Source organism: Anguilla anguilla, chromosome 10 (genome assembly GCF_013347855.1).
Source record: "Anguilla anguilla isolate fAngAng1 chromosome 10, fAngAng1.pri, whole genome shotgun sequence".
NCBI lineage: Eukaryota > Metazoa > Chordata > Actinopteri > Anguilliformes > Anguillidae > Anguilla > Anguilla anguilla.
Window position 1 is genome coordinate 40,269,479 of NC_049210.1, and position 24,061 is coordinate 40,293,539.

Genomic DNA, 24,061 nt, shown 5'->3' on the forward strand with positions numbered 1-24,061 from the left:
AGAGAGGGGAGAGAGAGACTGGAAGTAGGAGGATGACAGAGTGAAAAAGAGAGTAGGGGATAAAGAAAAAGAAAGAGGAACAGAATTAGAGAGAGAGAATTTGGAAGCAGGGGGATGGGAGAGTGAAAAAGAGAGAGTAGGGGATAAAGATAAAGGATAAAGAAAGAGGAAGAGAATCAGAGAGAGAGAGAAAGAGAGAGAAAGAAAGAGAGAGCTTACGTAAGAAATGGAAGTATTCCAGATTATGCACAGATGAAAACTAGAATGTTGTTCTGAATTCCACAGGCCCTTGTATCTTAGAGAGGACAGGAGTGGAGAGAACGGGAGAAGAAAAGAGAGGAGAGGAGAGGAGAGGAGAGCAGACGAGTGGAGAGAGGAGAGGAGAGGATAGGAGAGGAGAGGAGAGGAGAGCAGACGAGTGGAGAGAGGAGAGGCAGAAGCGTAATATTGCACCTTCTTCCCCTGCATGGTCTCCCAGGGCCTGTCAGTAATAGCTCGCCTTGGGCCACAATTTAATTCAGTGTAACGAGGTTTTCCTCAGGAGCCTCCCAGGGACAGTATCTAAAAGAGCAAATTGATCACAAAGACAATTTGGGACTGCTCTTCACGTGCATATTTTCCCACTCTCTCCCCCTCCCTCCCTTCTCCCCTTCTCTCTCTCCGTCTCATCTCTGTCTCTCTCGCCTCTGTATACGTGTGTGTGCGTCACACACGCGCGCATGGAAACACATATGTAACGCAGTAATTCATAAACTTCAAATAAAAGTCAAATCTTAATTTAACCTGACTTTGTCATCATGCACACTATCAAACGTAGACCATTGGCTCCTATTTTATGAAATCGCAAAAAAAAAATTTTGCATGGCACCGTATCTGTGAGGCTAGATATTAAACTTTCAAACAGAAGCTTGAACATTCATTATACAAATAAAAGTGCAGTTGCTCTGCGGTGCGCGAAAAAGTGAAACAAACAAACTCTTCAAACGTGCCGCTGTTTCTCCAGTGATTTAAGCAAACATAATTACAGGGAAAACATGCATCTCTGGACAGAATTCTCATTGTTAACTGAGCTCATCTCACAGGGTGAAAATACCTGCTGTACACCCCCTGCTCCAGGCTTCTCAGAAGCTCTGTCTCTCTCTCTCTGTTTAAAAAGAGGTTTGAGGTGCAATGTTCAGAAGGCTCCATGCTAATCATCTTTCAAAGTGTCAGAGGAGGAAAACTTTTCAAACGAATGTGAGAGCTCTAAAACGAGTGCCTGTGAGAAACAAGTGTTTTACTGGATCTTACAAGCGAGGAAGGTTTGAGTTTTCATTCTGGAGTCACTTACAGTGCTTGAGTAAAACACACACACACACACACACAGACACACAAACACACATACACGTACATGCATGCAAACACATGCGCACGCTCACACGCATGCATGCACGCACATACACACTCACATGCATACACACACAGACACACACAGGTACATGCATACAAACACACATGCTCACGCATATGTGCACACACACACACACACACAAAGGCACTTTCATGCAGGAAGTGGAGAAGAGAAGCGTCTGCAGACTCATATTTCTCTCCTGATTCCTTATTTTAACAGGAACAGCCCGAACCACACCACTGCAACGTTTACGACCGAACGCGGGGACACAGACGATCTTCACGAGGACCAGAGCGTTCCTCCCGTCCACCAGGGTTCACCCGTCGCCCTGAAAGAACCTTTCCCCCCAAAAAAAAACCCCAAGCAGAAGAAAGGAGAGTCCAGCCCAGGGCGAGCCGCTCCGCAGATCGGATTTGGACGGTTATGTAACCGGGGGATACGGTTTACAGGCTCCCGGGCGTTTGCAGAAGCTGGCGGAGGATTAGCCCTGTGTATACAGGCACGGGAGAGGAAGCTACAGGACGCTACACCAGGCCTAATATTAACCTGCAGAGGGCTGCTGCCACGGTCCCCTGCATAACCCACCTGGACCAGGGGGGGAACCAGGAGTAGGAGCGGGAGCAGAGCCTAGACAGCCAGGGCTCAGCGTTCGCAAATACCCCCCCCCCCCCCTTTTAGAAGTGGTAGATTCCATTTCCCTACGTGAAGACTGCAGACATGTTACACACACGTACACTTGCATACATACGCACAAGCACATACGCGCACACATACATGCACAAACATAAACACATACACAGATGTGTGTGCATGGGTGCAAACATAAAAGCACACACACACACACAGACACACACGTATACACACACACACACACACACACACCAAAGCCCTGTTTCTCTTCCTTCGGCTGAAGCCTTAGCCTTGGTGAGCCTTGGACTGTCTATGCCCCCCCCCCCCCCCCACCTCAAATGGTGACACGTTCGGCCATTTCGGGTCAGAAAACACAGAACCACATGGTTCAACGGTCCCAGCATGACCTCCGTCCACAACTGTCAGTAGGGAACTGGGGGGTGGGGGGGGGTCACCACAGTCTCTCACAAGCCCACACACTGACCCCCCCTCACAAGGAAATACAATACCACCTCCCTCCATGTGTATGTATAACCAGCCCCAAAAGAATATTCCAGAGCCCACAAACACAGCTACCCTCAGATGAAGACGCCTCCCCCAGAGAACTGTAACTGAAAAAAAAAATAACACCTTAAAGTGAACGTGGGATATACTTCACACTCAATAAAGAGCAATGCCTATTTACGTATTATCTTTTTTTTTTGTTTTTTTTTTATGCCGCAGGGAGTTCCAAATATAAATAAACTCATTTATCAGCTGCTTTGGCTGTTTTTAGAAGCTGCTCCCCCAGTCCTGAGGAACGAAATCAGTCACACAGCTTGTGCAAATTGATTATACACACACAGATACACACACACACAGGCACCCACACACATGCATGCACACACGCACTCGCAAACGCAAAGATGCGCATAAAGACACAGAAGCATGCACACACATATTCAGACAAATGCGCAAGAGCACACATAACAGACAGATGTGCACAAACACACACACGTATAGACGAACACGCGCACAAACACACATATGTAACTGAATGGTGTGAAATCGCACTTGGCATTTTTTCTTCGTAATGCAGTGCTTTGTGTTGTGGCATGCATAATTAATCTGTTTGGGTTTCTTACAGAGCTTGGTTCAAGCCTCTATTGTAAAAGAGCCTCTTTTATCTTAATGGAATAACCTACTTAAAATAAATATTAAATGAAATATAACCGTGCATATGCAATAGAGTTAACATTATGTGTACAGTGTACGCACCTACAGCTACAATGGAACACAGACGCAAAAACACACACACACACACACAACACGTACAAACACGCATGCACGGATGCACACACAATGCACACACACAAATGCACACACACACACACAAATTATGTTCCTATGGCTTGTTTTTTATCCCTACACCTGAGACCACAAAGATACAATGATAATTTCATTTCTTATTTTGACAGCAGTTTAAAGATCTGCTCCCCCTCAACATCCAGTTCCCTTTTCACCCCAACAGTGGACATCTGATAAGACTGAGGGGAAGGGGGTGGTGTGGGTTGGGGGGGTAAGAGGAAGCAAAACCAGCTCTGCTGTTGACGCTGCCGGGGGGGGGGTGGAAGTTCTGTGTATTTATACCCTAGTCCGGCTCGCATGGCGCAAGCCTCCTATGCTCCAGTGGATTAGCTCCTCTGACCAAGCTTTGTGTAATCTTTAATGCGTTACATAAGGCTCGGCTATGAGTCAGCAGGCGAAATAAACAAAGAGCAAACAGTGGAAAACGCGGTCAAAACGCACAAGCGTGAAGCGCAGAGAATATCCAGCCGCAGATAAACTCCCTGGCAGATAGCTGGGCTGCTGCCTCCTTCACCAGAAGCTGGAGTGAAGAGTGAAGAGTTGCGGCAGCACTCACATCTGTTTGTCTGTTTGTTTGTACGTATGTCTTGGGCAATTTGCCCCACTCCCGCTGTAGAAAAGGGTCACATGTTAAAGATAGTCTTTTATACCCCCCATGGGCACTTGTACCTCTTCAACTCACCCGGCTCCTGGTGGTACAAGGCCAGACAGCCCCCTCTGCTGCAGACATGGCTGAGGTGGGGACTCAAACCCGCAACCCCAGGACCCAGCCTGTACTCATGACGTACACCTGTCTGTCTTTCTCTGTGAAGGATAACTGAATTATGGAGATGGTAGAGTGACCGTCTTCGGGGCCAGGAAGGGGTGATCATATTTATTAAAGCTATTGCTAAAGAAGGCTGAGCGATACGAGCCGTACTGCTCCTCTGCTCTCTGCTCCACTCTGCCATGCATGCTCACATCGGCTGATCAATGCCGGTCAGAGATGGCCTTCCTTCCGGGCGCCTGACCAATGATTTATTGGCATTGTGACATCATGCATGATAATGGCTATTTCCATCTGCTGCTGTGCCCCCACTCCCTTAATGCCAGGCCAATGATGTCAGACACCACAGATCCCTGGAGACAGGCCAGGTCAGACGATGCCAGACAAGCTAATACCACGGATCCAGGTGAGAGAGTCGAGGACAGATAAATGGATAACCAGAAAACAGATTAGCTCAGTGATTTGTGTAAAATACACCAAAGGACTCATTTTTATCCCACACTTTTACAGTTATAATTTAACACACCTTTACAGTTAATGTTTAAATTCATTTTGGGATAAAATTAAATTGGAATCAAATTCATCCTAGAGGAAGGAAATCAAAAGAACTACGAGTTTGAAAATAACTCTGAGACAGTACATTTGGAACATTCCTTAGGACAGAGATTTAAGAATTCTCAGCCATGGCCTACCAGAGACTTTCCCTGGGTTTAATGTGTGTGCACAGAAACAGCCCATGATTGGGTTAAACAGCGTGTGCCCACAGTCCTGTCCCAGAGTCACCTCTTAGGGGCGGCTGTGAGGAAGTCCGACACCCCCCCCCCACACACACACACGCGCGTAGCCTGCAGCAGGAGTCTGTTTGATGGTAAATGGTAAGTGGCCAGCAACTACAGCTACACCAAGTGCTTTACAATTAATGGCTCTCTCTCGCCCGTTCACACACACACACACACACACACACACACACACCAACGGGTAAAGGCAGCCATGCAAGGTGCCAGCCAGCTTGTCGGGAACAATTAGGGGTTATGTGCCTAGCTCAAGGACGCTTCGACGCACCCAGAGGGCCAACGATCGGACCGGTAACTCTCCGATCACCAGATTACACTCAACCACCTGAGCTAATGTTGCCCGCAATGTGTCTTCCTTCTTCTCTCTCTCTCTCTCTCTCCTTTCTGTGAACGCATTCTGAGTGTGATCCAGGCGGGACGGGTGGAGAACAAGAGCCCTGAAGAACAAACACCCAAAAAAGGGTGGGGGGGGGGAAGAAAACGATAAGTTCACACAGCCCCCCACCACCCCAGCCCCTGGACCCCCCACCACTGGACGAGCCCAGCCACACATTCATCACCTGTGTCGCTTCCGACCAATCAGAGCCCTAGTTACCATGACGGGGACCACGGTGAGTCACGGACTGTCCGTTTCCATGTGTGAGATCATGATGAATGATCAAACAACGGTGGGTGAATATTAATTAATAATAATTCATCATTAATAACCAACTACTACCTGATAATGGTGACGGCCTTTATGTGAAAGACAGACCGAGACATACTCAATAGATCACCCAATAAAGTACATTTCACTCTGATATGAGTATGATTTACTCAGATACATGCAATCCCTGCAACTCACATAAACTTAAGCTATGTGCTCCATATTATCACAGAAGAAGAGACATAGGCTATTTACGATCCCGTATAATGCATGTGCACAACAGGCCTGGAGTTTACTCATCACACAGTCGTACATGCTATCCCATAATGCATGTGCAACAGATGAACCTCACTCGGATGTGGGTAGCATGATGCCATGGGTGAGACACATTCACAGACATCCGAAACAGGCAGGGGTGCACATGCACACACACACACACGTACACACACACACACATTGGCCTCTGGACAGCTGTATAACTGAGGGCTGAGAGCTAAAGAGAGACCCTGTGTTTCATTAGCCTGCAGGAGAGTTTTGCTAAACAATCTCTACACCATTTTCAAACCATTTCTGAACCACTTCCTGTGCTCTGAGTGGGCTCTTTGGAATACATCCCAGAGGCACCCGACTCTAAAAGCAAGGGGTGAGGGGGACTGGTGGCACTTGTGTGTGTGTGTGTGTGTGTGTGTGCGTGCATGCGCGTGCGTGCATGTGTGAGGGTGCATGCGAGTGAGTGTGAGTGTGTGTGTGCGTGCAAGTGTGTATGTGTGTGTGAGCAACAGAGACAGGGACAGAGAAGAGAAAGAGAGAGACGAGGGAGTGGACAAGAGGAGGTCTTACTCTGCTATGCACAGAATACTGATAGTTTGCTCTTATAAAACGGCTGAATGTGGCACAGAATGTGTGTGTTTGTGTGTGTGTGTGTGGGTGTGTGTGTGTGTGTGTGTGTGCATGAGCGCATGTGTGTGGGGGTTAATTCTTGATGCTGAATTCTCCCAGCGTCCCATCTTCTGAAACCACTACAGTTCCTCCACATAGCAAGCAGGTAATATAAGGTAACCTGGCCTTGGGGACCCTACAATGCACTCTGGAATCCCCACACACAACAGCAGAAGTACAGGATTTTATTCTGAAGTGGCGTGAGAGCCAGCACACACAGCTAAAACTAAAAATCTGAATACCAACCATCCAAATAGATATATTTTAAATCAGGAGGGTCATGCACATTTTCAATAAGTTATTAAATAATTTGACAATCAATTAGGGGCTTCATAATAAGAGTAGACTGATGGTTATATTAGCTAATAACGACATTTATATTTAACAAACTGCGACCAGTCAGATCAAATTATTGAGAATTGCCACGCGCTCAGGTGATCCGAGTCTATTACACATGACGGAGCTGTCACAATCGCTAAAATTCAGCGCTAACCGGGAGAATGTTATATCAAACGTGTCTGAGAAAGTCTTAGATCACCATACCTTTCGTGCCATGAGACCACAAATTAGTGGTATACTAATGTAAATCAATTACTATTGTTACCACCCAAGCAATAATTACTGTTATTATACAGATCGGGATGGGCCAACTGGAATTAATACCGCTGTTAAAATATCAATATATTAATATCATTACCATCTTTATGGTGGAGAACAAGGAGCACGATCTCAGAAAGGTTTATGTCGAGATAAGATGGAAAGATTGTGCAAGCTGCCAACACGTGCATTTCCTAACTGCCTATTCGTTTTTAAGACATGTATACAGCTATGACATTTCAGGTGATACAATGTCAGAAATAAAACTGGGGATTAGTGACTTTCCTTGAAATAATTTAACGAGTGTTCTTTACACTATGAAGTTTCGACCATGGATTTGCACGTGACCGCTTCCCGCTGTCCGGTCACCTCTGCAGTCTACATTGTGTGCGCAAATTAATCAGCCCAGAAACAGTCACCAGTGCTAGGGAAATAAAGTTCAGCAAATAAAGTTTTTTCGTTGTCCCCTCCGGTAACAACGATTACGATAATCTATCACGCAATGCGTTTGTCAAAGGGTAGGAAAAACAGTAAACAGCGTGACACCAGTTTTTATTTTTTATTTTTTATTTTTTGCAATCGTAAACCTATGTACTATGTAAGTCGCCTAACTTCACATTGCACAAAATTTTAATTTGTACGAATATAATTTGTTGATATTCGTACAAACAGAAGCTAAAGAGTCCAGTGCCAAAGACATCAGACTGTACTGCACTGAGCAAAATCTTCCCAGTGAAAGGTCCCACACTGATTTAATTCTAGCTGACAACATCCTCTGGGGCACGTAGAGAGGGCGAAGGAGAACGAGGTGCTGTGAAGGGGCATTTTAAGGACTAGCTATGACTTACAGGCAAATATTAAATATTTCGGCACCACAAACCCCCTTCTTCAAGTACATTTAAAGCGCGAGATGTCGCCCGGAGCGTGGTATATGCGCGTGTGTAATGGGGGGTGGGGGTGGCCAGAGATTTTTTTCTCACATCTATTTTGTTTCTTTTAAACAACAAATGGCCATAGTACATTTTTATATTTTTGGGGGTCACTTGGGTTACTAACTGGTCCTGGACTGGAGTTTTAATGTGCCTTGCCACAGGCCCACTTTATTTCCATTATTTATTTATTTTTATGTCATCACTGGTTTACTACAATGATGAGACGTGACCAGCTGTCATTGTCTTTACACGACCAACTGTAGCCACATATTGTGCCACGCCACCCACCCACACACACACACACACACACACACACAGGAAACATTTGAAAGTACTCACATTATTATTATTATTATTATTATTGCTGTTATAATAATAATTACAATAATAACATTTTTTCCAGTGTGGTCCAAACGTACGCGATTATGAACACATTCAATAAAAAAGTAAATCAAAGAAACTTATCAGTGCTTCCAAAATTATTAAAGAGTTTAAGAATTCGACATGAAGGCTGCCCCTTCTGTTTCAATCTGCTCGATAAACTGTTTTATCAGTGACAACTCCTTCACGGACAATTATGCAAAGAATTAATTAATGCCAATACTCCAAGAATCATTTATCGCAGGGTAAATTCAGCTATTTCAACGTTATTTTAAAATATTTTACTAGCAGAAATAGCGACGAATAAATCATTTTCGCGTCAGTTTCATGAGATAAAAACGTATTTACTGAAATGAATACATTTTTGTTCGTTACTATCATTTTCAATTACTTATTACGCACTACATTTGTCTTTTTGCGCGCAAATGCGCATGCATGTATATTTACATTCTCAGAACTATATTAACGTGTTCAGGAAAAAAAAACTTGATTTTGCCCTTTCATTGTACAAGTGTCGTAAAAGTGACATTATTAGAGCACAGCATTTACAACGGAAACAGAACACGCGAATCTGTAGCCAACTCTGAGTCTCGTAATTGGACTGGATGGAAATCAAACGGAAAACAAAATAGCAACGCGCACCTTTTCTGCGCGTCATTTTAAGTACCTTTCGCCGCCTTGACGTAAATTAGAAGAGGCAAGAAATAGCATTCAGCATTTTAAAAAGCCTTTGATCCAATCCGCATGATTGTGCACTCGCGAGAAAGCCGTAAGAGCCGGGCTGCTCGGTGCTTGAACTTACGTTCGCAGGATTGAAGTTGCACTTCGGCGTTTCAGCACGAAGCGGCGCTTGACTGATTGAAATGGGTCAGTGGAACGCGTGATACGCAGGAATATAGAAGCTCAGAAGCCACTTAAACCAGATGGTTTGTTGTCTCTTTTACTTCAGTTGATTAGAAACATTATTTGAAAAGCTATTTGAAAATGACTGGATATCATAAGGTAGACAAATCGAATTCTGTCATTTTCTCTGACTTCATAAATTTATGTCTGCACGAGAGGTTTCAATGTGTCCTTTTCCACGCAGAGATGCTTCTTCCTCTTTTACTTAAACCAACACTGCTTTGAAAAATAGATAATTTGTTTTGAAAAACAACTGTCTGCGTTGCAATATTCGTGCATGTGAGGTTAACGCCGCTGGTTCCAATGTTTACAACACAGCACGGGGCTTAGAAACGTAGTTTCTGCTTTTTGCAATGTATCCGTAAATCGGTGACGGAAGTGTTATAGTCTGCACGTCGGTCAGTTAAACTACACGCACGACACAATATATAGCTAGACAAAACCATTATAAGTTACATTTGTATTCATACAACGGTCGCTCTGTTGACTAAAATACTATTTAGTTATGCATACTTCTGAGTCCTAGCGGAAAACGATTCTTACAAAAGGCTATTGCATGCAGCCTCAATAAAATCGTAATACAGTAAAATACAATTTAAAGGCAGATTATAGTTAGAACCGGTGTAATTCTGTGTTCGGAATAAGAAGACATCAGAAATAATGGCAGACGCATTTGTATTAGTGTATCTTTCCATCAGCTGTCAGAAACAGTTGCATCCCTACCTCGCATGGTGGTGGTGGCGACGCGCTTCTGAACGCAGGCATGAAGATTCAAACCTATACGTTTAAAACAAGATCCTCGGCGGAAAAAAAGTTTAGCTTTGTCAGCGTCTAGGAGTCACTTTTTTCAGTGTAGAACCATTCCAGAGAGCGAGGAGCGTTTCTCGTTCGATAGCAGCAGTCGACAGTTTTTTCTTTTCTTTTTTTCTTTTTTTAAAACAGAGGAGCATGCGGATTTTCACATGACATCTGCGTCCGCAGATCCAAGTGCGGTTTTCACTGTTTCCAGGAGGGAAGGGAAAGCGTTTCAGAGGCTTACTGGAGACGGGATTGGACTAACACTTTCCGCTCCTCCTACTTTCGACCGTCTCCAATCATTTACTTCTCCTCGGTAGACAGTCCGCTGTCTGAGCTCAAGTGCCACAGCGATGCACTGCTCAACTTTTAACTATTACCATTCTTTTTTAGAAATAGTGATCTCAAAATAACGGTTTCATTGTTTATTCCGGGTACATTGTTCCTTCCCTCATTGATGGTTATGACGTTGGTCGTATTCAAATACCTTAATTTGTAAGAAAGATACGTTTATTTATTTATTTACCGTTGTATTACATTGTCATACACGGAATATACGCCTTCATGTTTAGCTAATTGCTTACTGAATTTCATAAAACTTAATAGTAGCTTACAGAAAAATAGTTTTAGCTCTATTATTTCTGACATTTACTCCACATTTAAATTTATGCAGACATGGTCTTCTCAAAATCTCTGCACATGGTAGCCTATGTTGGCCCATTAGTCTGGTGAGCTCCCCATCGAATGTGAATACCCTCTTCATATGTATAGATTTAGTAATCCAATTTGATATTTTTTCTTAACATGACATATTTCTTGATGTCATCTACCCACTGCAGGACTGTCCATACGGTCTCCTCGCGCATCTGATAACTCACAATTTCGGTTTCAAATGTTAGGCTAGAGTTTAGAATTACGTATAAATTGAAATCATATCTCAGAAGCGCCCAGAAGCACCTGTCTGAAAAGACTAGCCCCTCTCGCTGAATGTTCGGCAGTGCTTGTTATGAGAGGCATCCTGCACGCTTAGCGCAGGCTTTCTGATATACGTGAAAAAGCATTAAAAAAGAAAGAAAGCGTGTTCAGTGCAGTGATACTAATGTAAAGTGGTTCACTTTTACACAGTGGTAGTTGGTGAAAGTTGTGAGGTACCGAGATGTGGCGGCGTGACGATCGTGGCCGCTCCACCTCTACGCAAAGCTTTTTAACCACCTCCAGCTGTGGAGACTCGTGCGCAGCAGAGTTGTATGAGCGGGACAATGACCGCAATTCACCGTGGGCAGGGCAGGGTGATCTGCAGTGGAGTGGATTTGTAATTGAGAGGTTGCCTAGGCGGGACTACTGCTGTTATACACACGAGCACGACCCTTAACATAAATTGCTTTTTGTTATTAGGTGTGCGGATGCATATTGTTTAAAATGTAGGCAGTAAAACGTCCAAATGAGCGTATTAATCAGATAGGTCACATTACCTGTGTAATCCCTTTTGGTCCATCGCAAACTCTGTTAGTGTTAAATGAACGCTCGACATTTCACTGTGCTGCAAGTTGCTCAAGTCGCAATGGGGAGCCTGCCAAGTAAATCAATAATGCAATCAAGTCTGCTGAGCGTGCACATAATAAACAAACGCTATTGTTCTTTGCACGCCACTTACAGACTGTGACATGAAAAATTCACAGAAAAAACGTTGCGCATGGAACACTCCCAAGAAGAACCATCAAAATAATAGCGCAAAGAATCAGAAATGAAGTTTTATTTTTCCGGTATTCTCCTTTCCCAGCGGCCGAATTTTGTTTGAACGAGTGTTGCTGCATATTCCATAAGCTTTCCCAGAGAATATTGGGGTGGGGGGCTTTCCATGTGCCTGCGTGTAGTATTCCAGGAAGGCTCTGTAGTGACAGAACAACTTACACAACTTTTGCATTTTTAAAAATGTATTTTTTTAAAAACATAGTATCCATTTATACAACTGGATATATGCAGCAGCAATTTACATTGAATACCTTGCTCAAGGGTACAGCAGTGACCTACCTGGGAATTGAACCTGCAACCTTTAGGTTACAAAGCCCAGTTCCTTACACATCATCATTACACCTCAAACACCTCTAATAACCCTCACCCTCATTCAACCGCAGCGACTTCGCTGCCACCACCCTGCCGCTGTTCTGCCGCTGTCCTGCCACCGCCTTGCCATCGCCCTGCAGCCGATAGATCCATACGGATGGCAGTACAAACTGGACAAACAATAAAGCTGTCTTAGTTTAGCTGGATTCATGCTTATGTTTTATTGAATGTGTTTCTGTATTCAATTCTTAATAAAAACAAGAGTTAAGGTGCATTTTTTTTTTACTCTTCACCAGAGTTACTTCTCCTCTCCCCCCTCCTTCACTCACAACCCGGCCTGAAGCCGAACCCAAACTCAGACCCTTTCAGAACCTCAGAGCGGGGGTATCTGCAGTGCTTATTGCCCTGTGATGGGGGAAGAAGAGGGCAGAATGGCACCTTCGGAAGGCAAAATCACCCCAGGCTCATTGCTACTGACCTATTTTTTCTTTCTTTTTTCTTTCTTCCTTTGCCCCCCTCCTCCTCCTCCAATTTTTTTTCAGTAGCCAAATGGATGAGCAGCTTTATAATTGTGATGTAATGACCAAAAACTAAAAACTGTCGAAGGCCCAAGGGGTGGTATAGCGAGCCGGGGACTGGGGGGGTTTTGGGCAGACGAAATTCGGCTCTTAAAAGGGACATTGTTGAAACTCAGAGGTGGGGCTTTTATTTTGTGTGTTGTTGTCTAGAAGCCACTTCATATTTGACAGTTGACAAACCATAAAGAGCAATAAATTAATGGAAAGAGGCTGCAAATCCATGCGATCGATTATACACGTGAAAATGAATTTACAATATGTAGCTCACAGTAAAGGCATATACGCCTGAATAATCAATTAATCAAAAGCACTGTGCCAATGACACTGCAATGGCCATCGATAGATACATTGGTCATAATAATAATAATAATAACAAAACTTAAATCAATCAACTCAGCAGCTAATGAAAAATAACATTAATAATGTGAAAACTTAAGTGGGAAAATTTTTCATCAATAGATAAACCATCACCACGATCATTAAATTATACAGAAGAAGACGCAATGTGTTTTAAGTGTCATTTTCTATACAGCAATGTAAAGTTTACGGTAATATGAAATAAAATAATGCTTAAATTTGTTTTAAGATTGAAAGAGAAAACTGTACTGGGGGGTTTCTCATTTAGGCCTCGAGTGTGCAAACCTGGTCGCTAGGGAGACGCATAACCGACCCCCCAGAAATGATTTGAAAATATCTTTGCACCATATGGCGTCTAAAGCCGCCGAAGCAGAAACAAGCATGATTTGCCCGGAGGCTGTTTGGAGAATATGGATGGAGAGATCAGCTCAAACAGCGGATATGGCGATGCGGTAAAAAAAAAAAAAGGTTTTTTCAGGTTTGGTCTCTCTTTTTTCTCTCTCATGCGCTCCCCACCTCCCTGCACCTCTCCCTCTCTCTCTCTTACTCTGTCACTCTGTATCATCATCTCTTGTTCCCTCTACCTTGTTGTCAGTATGAAGCTATTTTAATGTGGGGAATTCAGAATTTGGAGTCAGTCTCACCAAGTCTTACTAAGACCAAAAAGCTAAAAATGTACGACCTGAAATTATGCTTTCGGCTTTAATGTTTGAACAATCACAGAAAACATGAAAATATAAATATGTTAATTAGAGATGTCATAGGTAATGTTTTTTTTTTTTAACAACTGAAAGAACCTTCAGTAAAATATTTATGGTGCTGTCATGAATGCTGTGAAAGAAAACAATGTTTATGTTGGTTAGTTAAACATGAATAAATGTGTTATTAACTGTTATTAAATGTGTTATTAACTTCTGCACTGTTGTGGTGGCGGTACACACAACTTAGCCTAATTAGTTGTATTTTGTAGTTGTGGATGTCTTTTTTTATAAGTTGCGATGGACTAAACATTAACATGTGTATAACAACAGATAAAACCGGTATTAACTATTTGTTAAGAATTTATAACACCTCCTTGTTTGAAAGCACAGCCAAACAACCTTGTTTCAACATGGTCAAGGACAACTTAGTCTTAGTAAACGGTCAAGCACTTCAACGGGATGCCTTCTCTATGACTGCAATGCGTAATTTTCATTTCATAAATTAATTTACACACTTTGCGAAAATAGTGTCACATATGCTCCTGGCTGTTCATAGCTAATATCAATCTACAGCTGAATATTCAAAATATAAGCTGTAATATTCAACCTACACAAAAGCATTGTGGGGGAAGTACGGTGAAAATACTCTTCAGTTGCTCTTCAATTTCTTGGACAATTTTAGAAGAGCTACGGAAATTACCCGCTACATCTACCCACTCCAGCTTCTTCTATCAAATCCAGTTACACATAAAAATTGGAATCTGAGTAATGAGCTAATTTCTTCATCATGCATTGTATTGCTGGCTCCATCTCTTTCCTGCATGTATAACTCCCTGGAAACCAAATGGAAAAACTGAATACGGAATGAAACTCAGTCTCCCTTCTCTCCTCGCTCTCCAGCGATTGGACGACGAGTCCCCGCCAGCAAGTAAGTTGGGGATGCTAATACACAGCGGCGTGCAAATTAGCAGCGTTTATTTTCTCCGGCTCGGTAGTTCTCGTACGAGCCGCCCCAAACCGCTCGCGCTCGCGCCGAGCTCTCGTTCGTGGCCTGTAAAATTGGAGACGGCGTGCCTATTTGGAGTCGTCGCGGTTACGGTAACGGGAGAGCGAAGAACGCGGCAGAGGAGCCGAGGTGTCAGATGGGAAATTACCGCGCGCGGTACTCCGCGTTCCACGGGCGGCCGTGCCTCTCAGCCATCGGTTCTGCCCACCGCCCCAGTTCATGTTCCTCCAAAGGTGGCGGTGGCGGTGGGGGTGGGGGTGGGGGTGGTGGGTGGGTGTCAATGTACCTGCTAGAACAGCCGGTGCCCCCTGGGATCTGGAGATCTGTGACAGGAGGACAAGAGAACATTTTCAAGGGCCCTGGATCCCCACTGGGGTCCCTTACAGTGAACGAGGGGTTCACCGTGTCCTGAAATAAAACAAAAGGAGGACATGTTTGTTTCAGGATTGAACATTTCCCTACATGATGAGATTGTGAATTGTGCTTCAATTCACTGTGAACAGATCAGATTTGGGATTCAAATGCGTAGTGATAACTGATCACTACTGGACAGCAGATGGAGACAGAAGGAGAAAGAAGAAGGAGAGAGAGAAAGAGACACAGAGAGAGAGAAAGTGTGTGAGAGAGAGAAGATATAAAAATGGTACCCTTGTTTTGAAGGATGGCCCGTATTTACACAACTGTGTCCTGCCCTTGAGTAAAGCCTCATAAAGTTGGGCTCTGTATAATTAGATAAGTTTTCTCTTGAAAGGAAAAGTGGGCCACTCGGTCTCCTGTGTATTGGCCTTTGCTGCTTTCTCTCACGTTCAACGGGGACTTTTAAAAAATGTTCACATGGAAGGAGGGCTTCAGGTGGGCTTCACAGGTCTGTTCATATGCCCATTCTGAAATGTGAGATAAAAATCAAACATCATCATCACAACCACCATCATAATAACGATCATCATCCACATCATCATCATCATCATCACCATCACCATCATTATTATTATCATCATCATTATCATCATAATCATCACCATGATTCATATTATCATCATCATTAATATCATTATTATCTTCTTCTTCCTTTTCTTTGGCAATTCTACAATGCTATATACTCAGCTTAGGCCTTTATGTCAGATGAAGTTCAGTGTGTTGTTGGCAAGTCCTGTTCCGAATACAATGCAGGGTGATACATCATAGTTATGTACCTGTACCTGCCCACAAATGTTCTGTAGGCCACAGGTCTGTATTGGTTGCTGGTTTAAGGTGAAAAAAACCTCCAGCATACCCAGCGACCCTCCAGCATCAGGGGTGCGGGCCCCTGTATGATATTCAATCATTTGTATATTAAATATATTATTCCTTATTTCCTATGACTTCTATTGTTCTGCCACAGACCTGTTCCTACTATGGTTATGTCTCTTTATATTCAGTTTAGTAAAATTACATGAAAAAAAAAAACCACTTAATTCTGGGTATAAAAAAAATGAAACGCCTCAATAAACATCCTCTATTATCTCCCTGGACAAAAAGGTTTATTTATTCTCCACCGTAACTTAAAGAATTACGCGGCTGTTGAACTCCCACGCCAGGAAGTGTGACATTACCGCCGACTCCAAGGCTCTCTTACCGAGGAGTGGAAATACACTTGAGAAATTTGCGGAGAGATACCACAAGTGACATAGGCAATTTCTGAAAAAAAATTACTTCATCATAATTCCAATCCAAAAAGAATTGAATCAAAGCCCTGAAGGAGTGCTGTTGTGTCACCTTGAAACGGCAGAGAAAATGTCTGTTCAACTGCCGCGGCTTCTATATTCAAAATAAAAAAAGAGACTTTAACCATTTACTGTCTCGTACGCACTTTAAACTTTGTACATTTAATGCAGAGGTGTAAGTCACCATTATTGTACCAAAGGGGCTCAACGACTGTAGTTATTTTCCCCTTTACCAAACAGCTTCCTGATGATTATTTAAACTAAACAAAGCAACATTTCACCCCTTGATAGCAGTTGGCTCTAATTGGATTTTGTTCATGGATTGAGTCAAAGTCATTAAGACATTAAATCTAATATTATTCAGAATCAGTGTTTTTTTTTTTCTTTTTTTTTTTTTTTTAGAGAGAGAGCTGAATTAAAATGCATTCAGATGGCTTGAGGCAAGATTTTACAATTTTGTAGTCGATTTGCTTTGCAAAGCTTAATAAATGTCGATGTCGAGTTCCTGAGGAATTAGAAGGCGAGCTCAAAAACCTTTTAATGTTCAGTTATTGCTTCAGACAGGCTTTCTAAAAAATACAGCTTGTGTTCACTGTGGGATGAGAGAGAAGAAGAGTCACTGGCTGAACAATGGCTTCCAAACCTGCTGTACCCAGAAAAAAAGTACCCAGTTTTCTTTTTTGACTTTCTGGTCACTTTTGTACCGTTCAATGGAATATGTGGCTTGTGCGTGAATATAATGTCTGTTGATGGGGGTTTTGTTGGTAAATATGTCTGTGGGTGGGGGTTTGTTGGTAAATATGTCTGTTGATGGGGGTTTGTGGGTAAATATAATGTCTGTGGATGGGGGTTTGTGAGTAAATAAATGTCTGTGTGTGAGATATTGTGGGTAAATATAATGTCTGCGGATGAGGATTTGTGGGTAAATATAATGTCTGTGGATGGGGGTTTGTGGGTAAATGTAATGTCTGTGGCTGGGGGTTTGTGGGTAAATGTCTGAGGGTGAGTATTTGTGGGTAAATGTAATGTCTGTGGCTGGGGGTTTGTGGGTAAATGTCTGAGGGTGAGGATTTGTGGGTAAATGTAATGTCTGTGGCTGGGGGTTTGTGGGTAAATATAATGTCTGTGGCTGGGGGTTTGTGGTAATGGGCAGTGCCGCTGGAAGGACTGAATAATTCACCCAGTCCTCTGAGAGCTGGGAGAACGTGTAAATGTCAGCAGTGTAAAGTAGAGGAAGTGCTCGCCCATCCACTCAAACTGCCTTAGCTGCCCGGGCTATGTGAGGCCCAGCGGCACCTGTTTGGGCTGCCAGATTTTTACTGAGCAGCACGGCGTGCTCCTCCCTATCAAATCAAATCAGTTTTGAGCCAAGGTGCGATCAGGTCCTAAGGCATATTTCCCCTTTTGAGGTGGATAATATTCCATTCTACAGCCTTGTATTACTTCTCCGTAATTTAAAATTCTGTCGATTCATTGGAAAATTCTCATTTTGGGCATTACATTTACATCAGGAATTAAATTTTAGTTCTATTCCTGAAGTGACTGGTTTTGAGATTGATTATTGAGATAGAATGCAAGAATATAGAACAAAATCTCACATTTTTCAGTTGGAAGTGGAATATCTCTTTTGGGTTCCCCCTCCTATCATATATTTAATTTGCTAGAAAGGAAATGGTGAACAATTCACAGATACTGCAATGCTTGTCAATTTATCCATCCATCCATCCATCCGTCCTTACATACATACATCCATCCATCCATACATACATACATACCGAGGTACATCTGCATTTTTGTACACATTTAAAAAATTGTTCTGCAGATGTAAACACATAAAGAAATATAAACGGCATGTTGGCTTTATACATGCATTATGTTTGATATATACCTACCAGAGTAACAGTTTGAAGCCCCCCAAACTGCTGCTGTTGTGCTTTGGATCTCATCTTCCTTATGAACAGCATTTTCAAAGGTGTGAATCCATCGCTTTTACAAAGAATTGCTTTATTTATTCGAGACTTATGCACTTGGAATATTCATGTGATATGGACTTGAGGAATTCACAGCGAAAGACACATGCAGTGCAGTCTTCTTCATTTACCTGGATTTTCATTTGAAAGCATTTTAAATTGAAGGTAACTGAGCAGAATTTAGCAGTTTCGCAGGCTGCGCTCCGTGGATTCTGCAACGCACACGCGCACTCCTGAGGCCCAGAAGGCGACAGCCTTTCTTCACGCGGGCGGAATCGCGTTCGTCAGATCGCTATCTCGAGATCAGGTTTTTTCGAAATCCATATCCGGGCGAGGCGAAGGAGGTCCGGCGGGGTCCCGAAATAAACCCGCAGGTGTCCGCTAGCCGCTCGGGTTTCGCCCTAACCATTATTCACACGGCACAAACCCGTGCGTCTGGTAAACTTAGACACCAGGGCAGAACGTTGATATGTTTTCGGTTCATTCGCCAAGTATCGCCCAAAAGGAGAGCCCTTTATCGCCAATGAATGCGAACATGATAGGGCCATTATTGTTATTGTTGTCATTATGATTATTATTGTTATGATTATTATTGTTATTGTTATGATTATTATTATTATTATTTGCAGAACACAGATGCCCAGAGCCGTCTCCCGCTGTGAGTTTCTGCACAAACATTTTTCAGCCAGGAAATGATGGAATTGAACAGCTCCCATTGATTTCAGGACATTTGGTTGTGCCGAACTTACGCGGCATTGATCCCGCCCGTCGGGGGGGGGGGGGGGGGGGGGGCATAGCCGACCGCGGCTGAGAAGAAGGGGGGGGCCCGGGGGCTGATTAGTCAATATGGGCGACGTCTAGCCCGCTGGGTCGATACAGCACAGGACTTCTGCTATACCACACAAAAAAACATAAATACAATTCAGATTTCCGTTTTGGGTGTGACGCACGCAGGAAAAAAAAGACGTGAAACTGGTGGTGATTTGAAAGTTGCTGAGCGGTTAAGAGGCTACGCGTTCGCGGCGCGGTCGGTTGCTTCGACCGTGACCGGGGCTGACGGTACAGAGACGCTCGCTCTCGTTCCGAACCGCCGTCCGTCTCACAGACAGCAGACGCTCTCTTTTTCTTTTCTTTTTCGTGAGCGGACGCCACACTTTGACAGCCGCTAATGAAATCGTTTCACTCTCTCAGGCTCATTTCACACTCAGCCTCTCGCTCTCTCTCATTCTCTCTCCATTAGAAACAAATCTATTAACTTTTTTCTGGCATGACAGGTATATTTATGTTGCCAGCGAATGCAGACACATATCAGGTGTCTCGGTTCTGCCCCCCCACCCTCCCACCCTCTCTCTCTGTCACTGTTACAACCCCTCCCTTGCCTCTCCTTGGTCACTCTGAGGCTGGTTCTGTTTCACTCTTGCAATAACTTTCTCTCTCTTTCTCCATTTCATCCCTTACCCATTGCTCTCTCTATCAGCCCTCTCTTTCTCTCTCTCTCCATCACATTTTCCATCCCTGTTGCTGTCTATCTCGTTCTTCCTCCCTCTCTCTCTTCTGCTCTCTCTGTCACCTTTCCCCACTCTCCTAATCCTGCTCCTCATCTCTCTCTCTCTCTCTCTCTCTCTCACTGTTTCCCCCTCCCTCACACCTCCCCCTCTCCATCTCGTCTCTCTCTCTCACAGTCCCCCCCCCCCCCCCCTCTCTCTCTGTTTGTCTGATCTCAGATCAGTTTTGTGAGAGAGGGAAGGAGGCCCAATCCCAGATGGTTTGCGCTCGGAGAGAACAGAACCGCCAGCCCGGCCCAGCGCAGGCCTTTGTAGCGCGCCGTGTTTTTATTTATTTATTAATTTGCGCATCTTTTTTATCTTTTCAAAAACAAAAAATAAGAAAGAATTGTCACCGCGGCGAGAGAGTGCGCTTCAAATGGCTTCCAGAAGGCTGCCGTCTGCGTCTTCTTCCTGTGAGAGAAAACACCGGGCGAGGAGACGGAAAAAAAGATCTTCTGGTACAGAATTAGTCGCGATATTTGTCTTCGCTGTTTTTCCGCTTGTAACTTTTCAAACGTATATATTTTTAATCATTTAATACCCCGAAACTACACATTGTGCTGACTCAGACTCTCAGATGACGTGAGAGAAATCCTTCAGCGATCAAAAGCGCGCGCTCTGTTTTATATGCATGAATCACCTCAGCCGCTGAATCTGCACTGACTGCATGCCAGCGGAGATGAGGCGGTTTGGGGGTCCTGGGGGGGGAGGGGGGTGTTTTGGGTTTGAGGGGAGGCGGGGTCCACACTCTAAAACATGCAGGACAGGTGCACAAAGAGAGAGAGAAAGAGAGGGAGAGAGTGGGAGAGAGAGAGGGAGAGTATAGCAGTGAGGGAATTTAAATAACTTTTTCCCTTTGTTGTTCTCCTTCTGTACAGTCCGAAAGGCTGTTGTCAAAGCAAAAAAACAAAACAAAAAAAACCGCAGAAATTGCAGCTATGCTGTGTGTTAGCACCAACGGCCCTCTCACTGAGACCTGCCCGAGTGCACAGCTGCAGCAGATGTGCTTCCCATGATCCTTTGGGTGTCCTGTGAGTGGACACATGGACACGCACCTGGTTCATTACATCCAATCGCTGAAAGCGTTCCTTGGTTACTGCGGGTTACAGATGGCATGAGGGTAATGAAAATAATAATTACCCCCGTCATGTGTTCTTTAATTAATCATATTTGTAGCAGGAGGAAGAAGAAGAGGAGGAGGAGGAAGAAGAAGAGAGGCAGAAGAATGACAGTGTAAACAAGATACAGGCAAGGCTGTAAAAGGTATCTTTGTTAGCATTGCCTGAGTCTTGTTCACACACACACACGCACTCAAACACGCGTATGATATCCTTGTGTCATGCTCAGAATAACTCTTGTGTCTCTGATAGGAAGCATCCACATTTGAAACCAACAAGCTAAACCAGGAAGGGAGAGATCGCTCTCCTTTTCACCATTATAATTACACAAACACTTTTTCACTGTCTGCAGGTGTAGGGTACCCTCCTCGAGAGTCGCCCTCAGAAAAATCGATCGAACTCACGAAAGAGGTCCTCGTTAACGGCAGCCAGGGGAAGGGACCTAACGAGGCGTTCCCCTCCGAGTGAAACAACGCTCGATCAATCCCATTATGACTGCAAGGACAATAAAGAGACTCGCAGACTACAGAAATCCCATTGTTTGCGCCGGTTAGATGCAGACAGCTCCCAAGAATCCCACAAGGACAATGGGGGAAGTTATGCATGATGGTTTTTTTTTTAGAAAAAGGCTTCCTGTCCGAAGATAGCCATTTCGGGAGGCTTGGGAAAACAAACCCTACCACCTCTAGCCACCCCCCCCCCCCCCTTTAAAAAAGAAAATAAAAGCAAAAGAAAATGGCTGACATTTCTTGGTCATGACTTCATTAGGTTTCTCTTCAGCTGTGAAGACGGACGGCTCTGTTTGAGACTTACGGGCGCAGGCCCAGGTCATACGGAAGCCGTGTTCCTTTCTCGAAGGTTGACGGCACTTCGGGGCCGTGACCGACAGCATGGAGCCTAGCGCTGATAGCAGATCTTACAATCTCTCCCGCGAGCGCTACGCTAAGCACGTTTAATCTCGAGATGTCGATTGCATGGATGCGGCAGGAGTTGCTTGTTTCAGCCCCCACCCCTCCCTCCCTCTCGCTCACTCTCTCCCTCCCTCCCTCCTTCCCTCCCTCCTCCATCCCCCCTCGCTTCGTTAATCCTGAGTCTAGGAGGAGGATTAAAGGCATTAAACTCTGATTGTTTGTACAAAAGCAGAAATTCTTATCAAATACATATTAGATTAGGTATTCGAGCGGGTTGCCAAGTATTGTGCTGAGCAATATCTTCATGGTTATGATGAAGCGTTTACTCGATCGAATGCAATTGCCACTCTTGTAACGAGTGTCATACTGAGGAACTCCTCATCATCACCGTAGGCATCGTCATCACCACCATCTTCACCTCCCTAGCCATATATGCTACAAACCTGTAACATATGTCGGGCACAAGAAGGCCTAACTTAGATGCTTTAATTTAATATTTTATACAAAGGTAAAAAAGCATGGTTTAAACAAAGCTCTGAAAGTAACTTTTTTTTTACAAAAATGGATGCACATCACAAAGAGCGGTGAAAACGGTGCTCAAACAGTAAAGTGAAAAATCAGGAAAAAGGAAAGATTGCTCGCCTCATATTTCCAAAGTTCTTACTTAAAATATCTATCCTGCAAGCTACAAGCCAGCAGGAAAAAATGCTAAAACTATACTCAGCGCTTTTATTGGTGTATCACTAGTGTTCCTTAGCTTTCCCCAGACTTCACCTTTGACCCCTGTGACTCTCTAGATAGTCACAATTATTTTGAGAGAAATTAAAGGCTTTTTTCTTCTCCAGACCGGGCGGCGTCTGACTCCGCCCTCTGTTAAACAATCAACTTTGACTGTTGGGGAGGGGAGGGGTGGAGTGGGTGGTATTTGTGATCATCTTTTATTTTGTCTGAGGTACAATGAGGCGTTAATCTTTGAGGATTAGATAACTAACAAAATCCCTGCTGTGTGTGTGCATGTGTGCGTGTATGCTCGCATGTGTTTGTGCACGCGCAAGCATGAGTGTGTGTTTTTGTTACATCCTAGTTCTTCCATACTATGAGAAGTCATCACTACATGGTTAATTAATATTTGACTGACAGGAAACAGGTTCAATGAAAATCGTTCTTGTTCTATGGATTGTGTCCTCTCACTGGTGAGTTTAATCAATGATGATAAAAAGCATCTTGCCTGGATATTTAAGTGAGTTATTTAAGATTTTTATTTTTGTTATTTATTTGCTTAAATGTTGCAATTACAACTTACAGTCACAATTATAAAGCCAGTGATCATGTACAGTTTTATGTATTGAACTGAGCTTGCATAACTCAATACTTGACCAGATCAATGCAATGTGATTAGATTGCTCGAAGCAGACCTTAAGCCCAATAAGCAAGGTCAGGATTTAAGTTAAGATTATGAATCTTTAAATACAGCTTCGCTGAAGGTCTGGAGTCTGGAAACGGGACTTGAACTGATTCAGTCCAAACCCACAAGTTTAACTGGACCCCCCCGTGATTCAGTAAGGAAGACCAGTTGTACAGTTGTAACCCTAACCCACACTGGCTTAAATTACCTTTATAATTTCATATTCCTTCTGTGCAAATTCCCTCTGTGTATGGCACCATGTGACAGTCTGATTACAAAGCGCTGCGAAAAGTAAAGAATAATTGATTGATTGAACGCCGGGGGATTGTCTGTTGAGCTCAGAATAAATGAGAAGCAGGGTTAAGATCTCATTTCATTTTGTTTACAGCGGCAAAAACAGAAGAGGACCCCGGCACACGGGGACTATGAGGGTGGACCATCAGAGATCTCATTACGTTCAAGCAAAATGCAATCAGAGAAGATCTACATAACCTCGGACTGTCTGCCTGGGGTGGGGGGGGGGGGGGGGGGGGGGGGGGGGCAATGTTTGCTTTTGTAAATGCGGAACTGTGCCTGAGTTT

At 43.8% G+C, this 24,061-nt stretch overlaps 1 protein-coding gene across 1 annotated transcript in view; it reads right to left on the minus strand.

The window, feature by feature from the left end:
* Window positions 1-10,477, minus strand: part of rorb (RAR-related orphan receptor B) — a 41,116-nt gene extending 30,639 nt beyond the window's left edge. The window contains exon 1 of the mRNA XM_035435689.1: window positions 10,049-10,477. Within this exon, the coding sequence (XP_035291580.1) occupies window positions 10,049-10,055 (7 nt within the window). The 5' untranslated portion in view covers window positions 10,056-10,477. The remainder of the gene's footprint in view (window positions 1-10,048) is intronic.
* Between the last annotated feature and the right edge of the window lie 13,584 nt (window positions 10,478-24,061).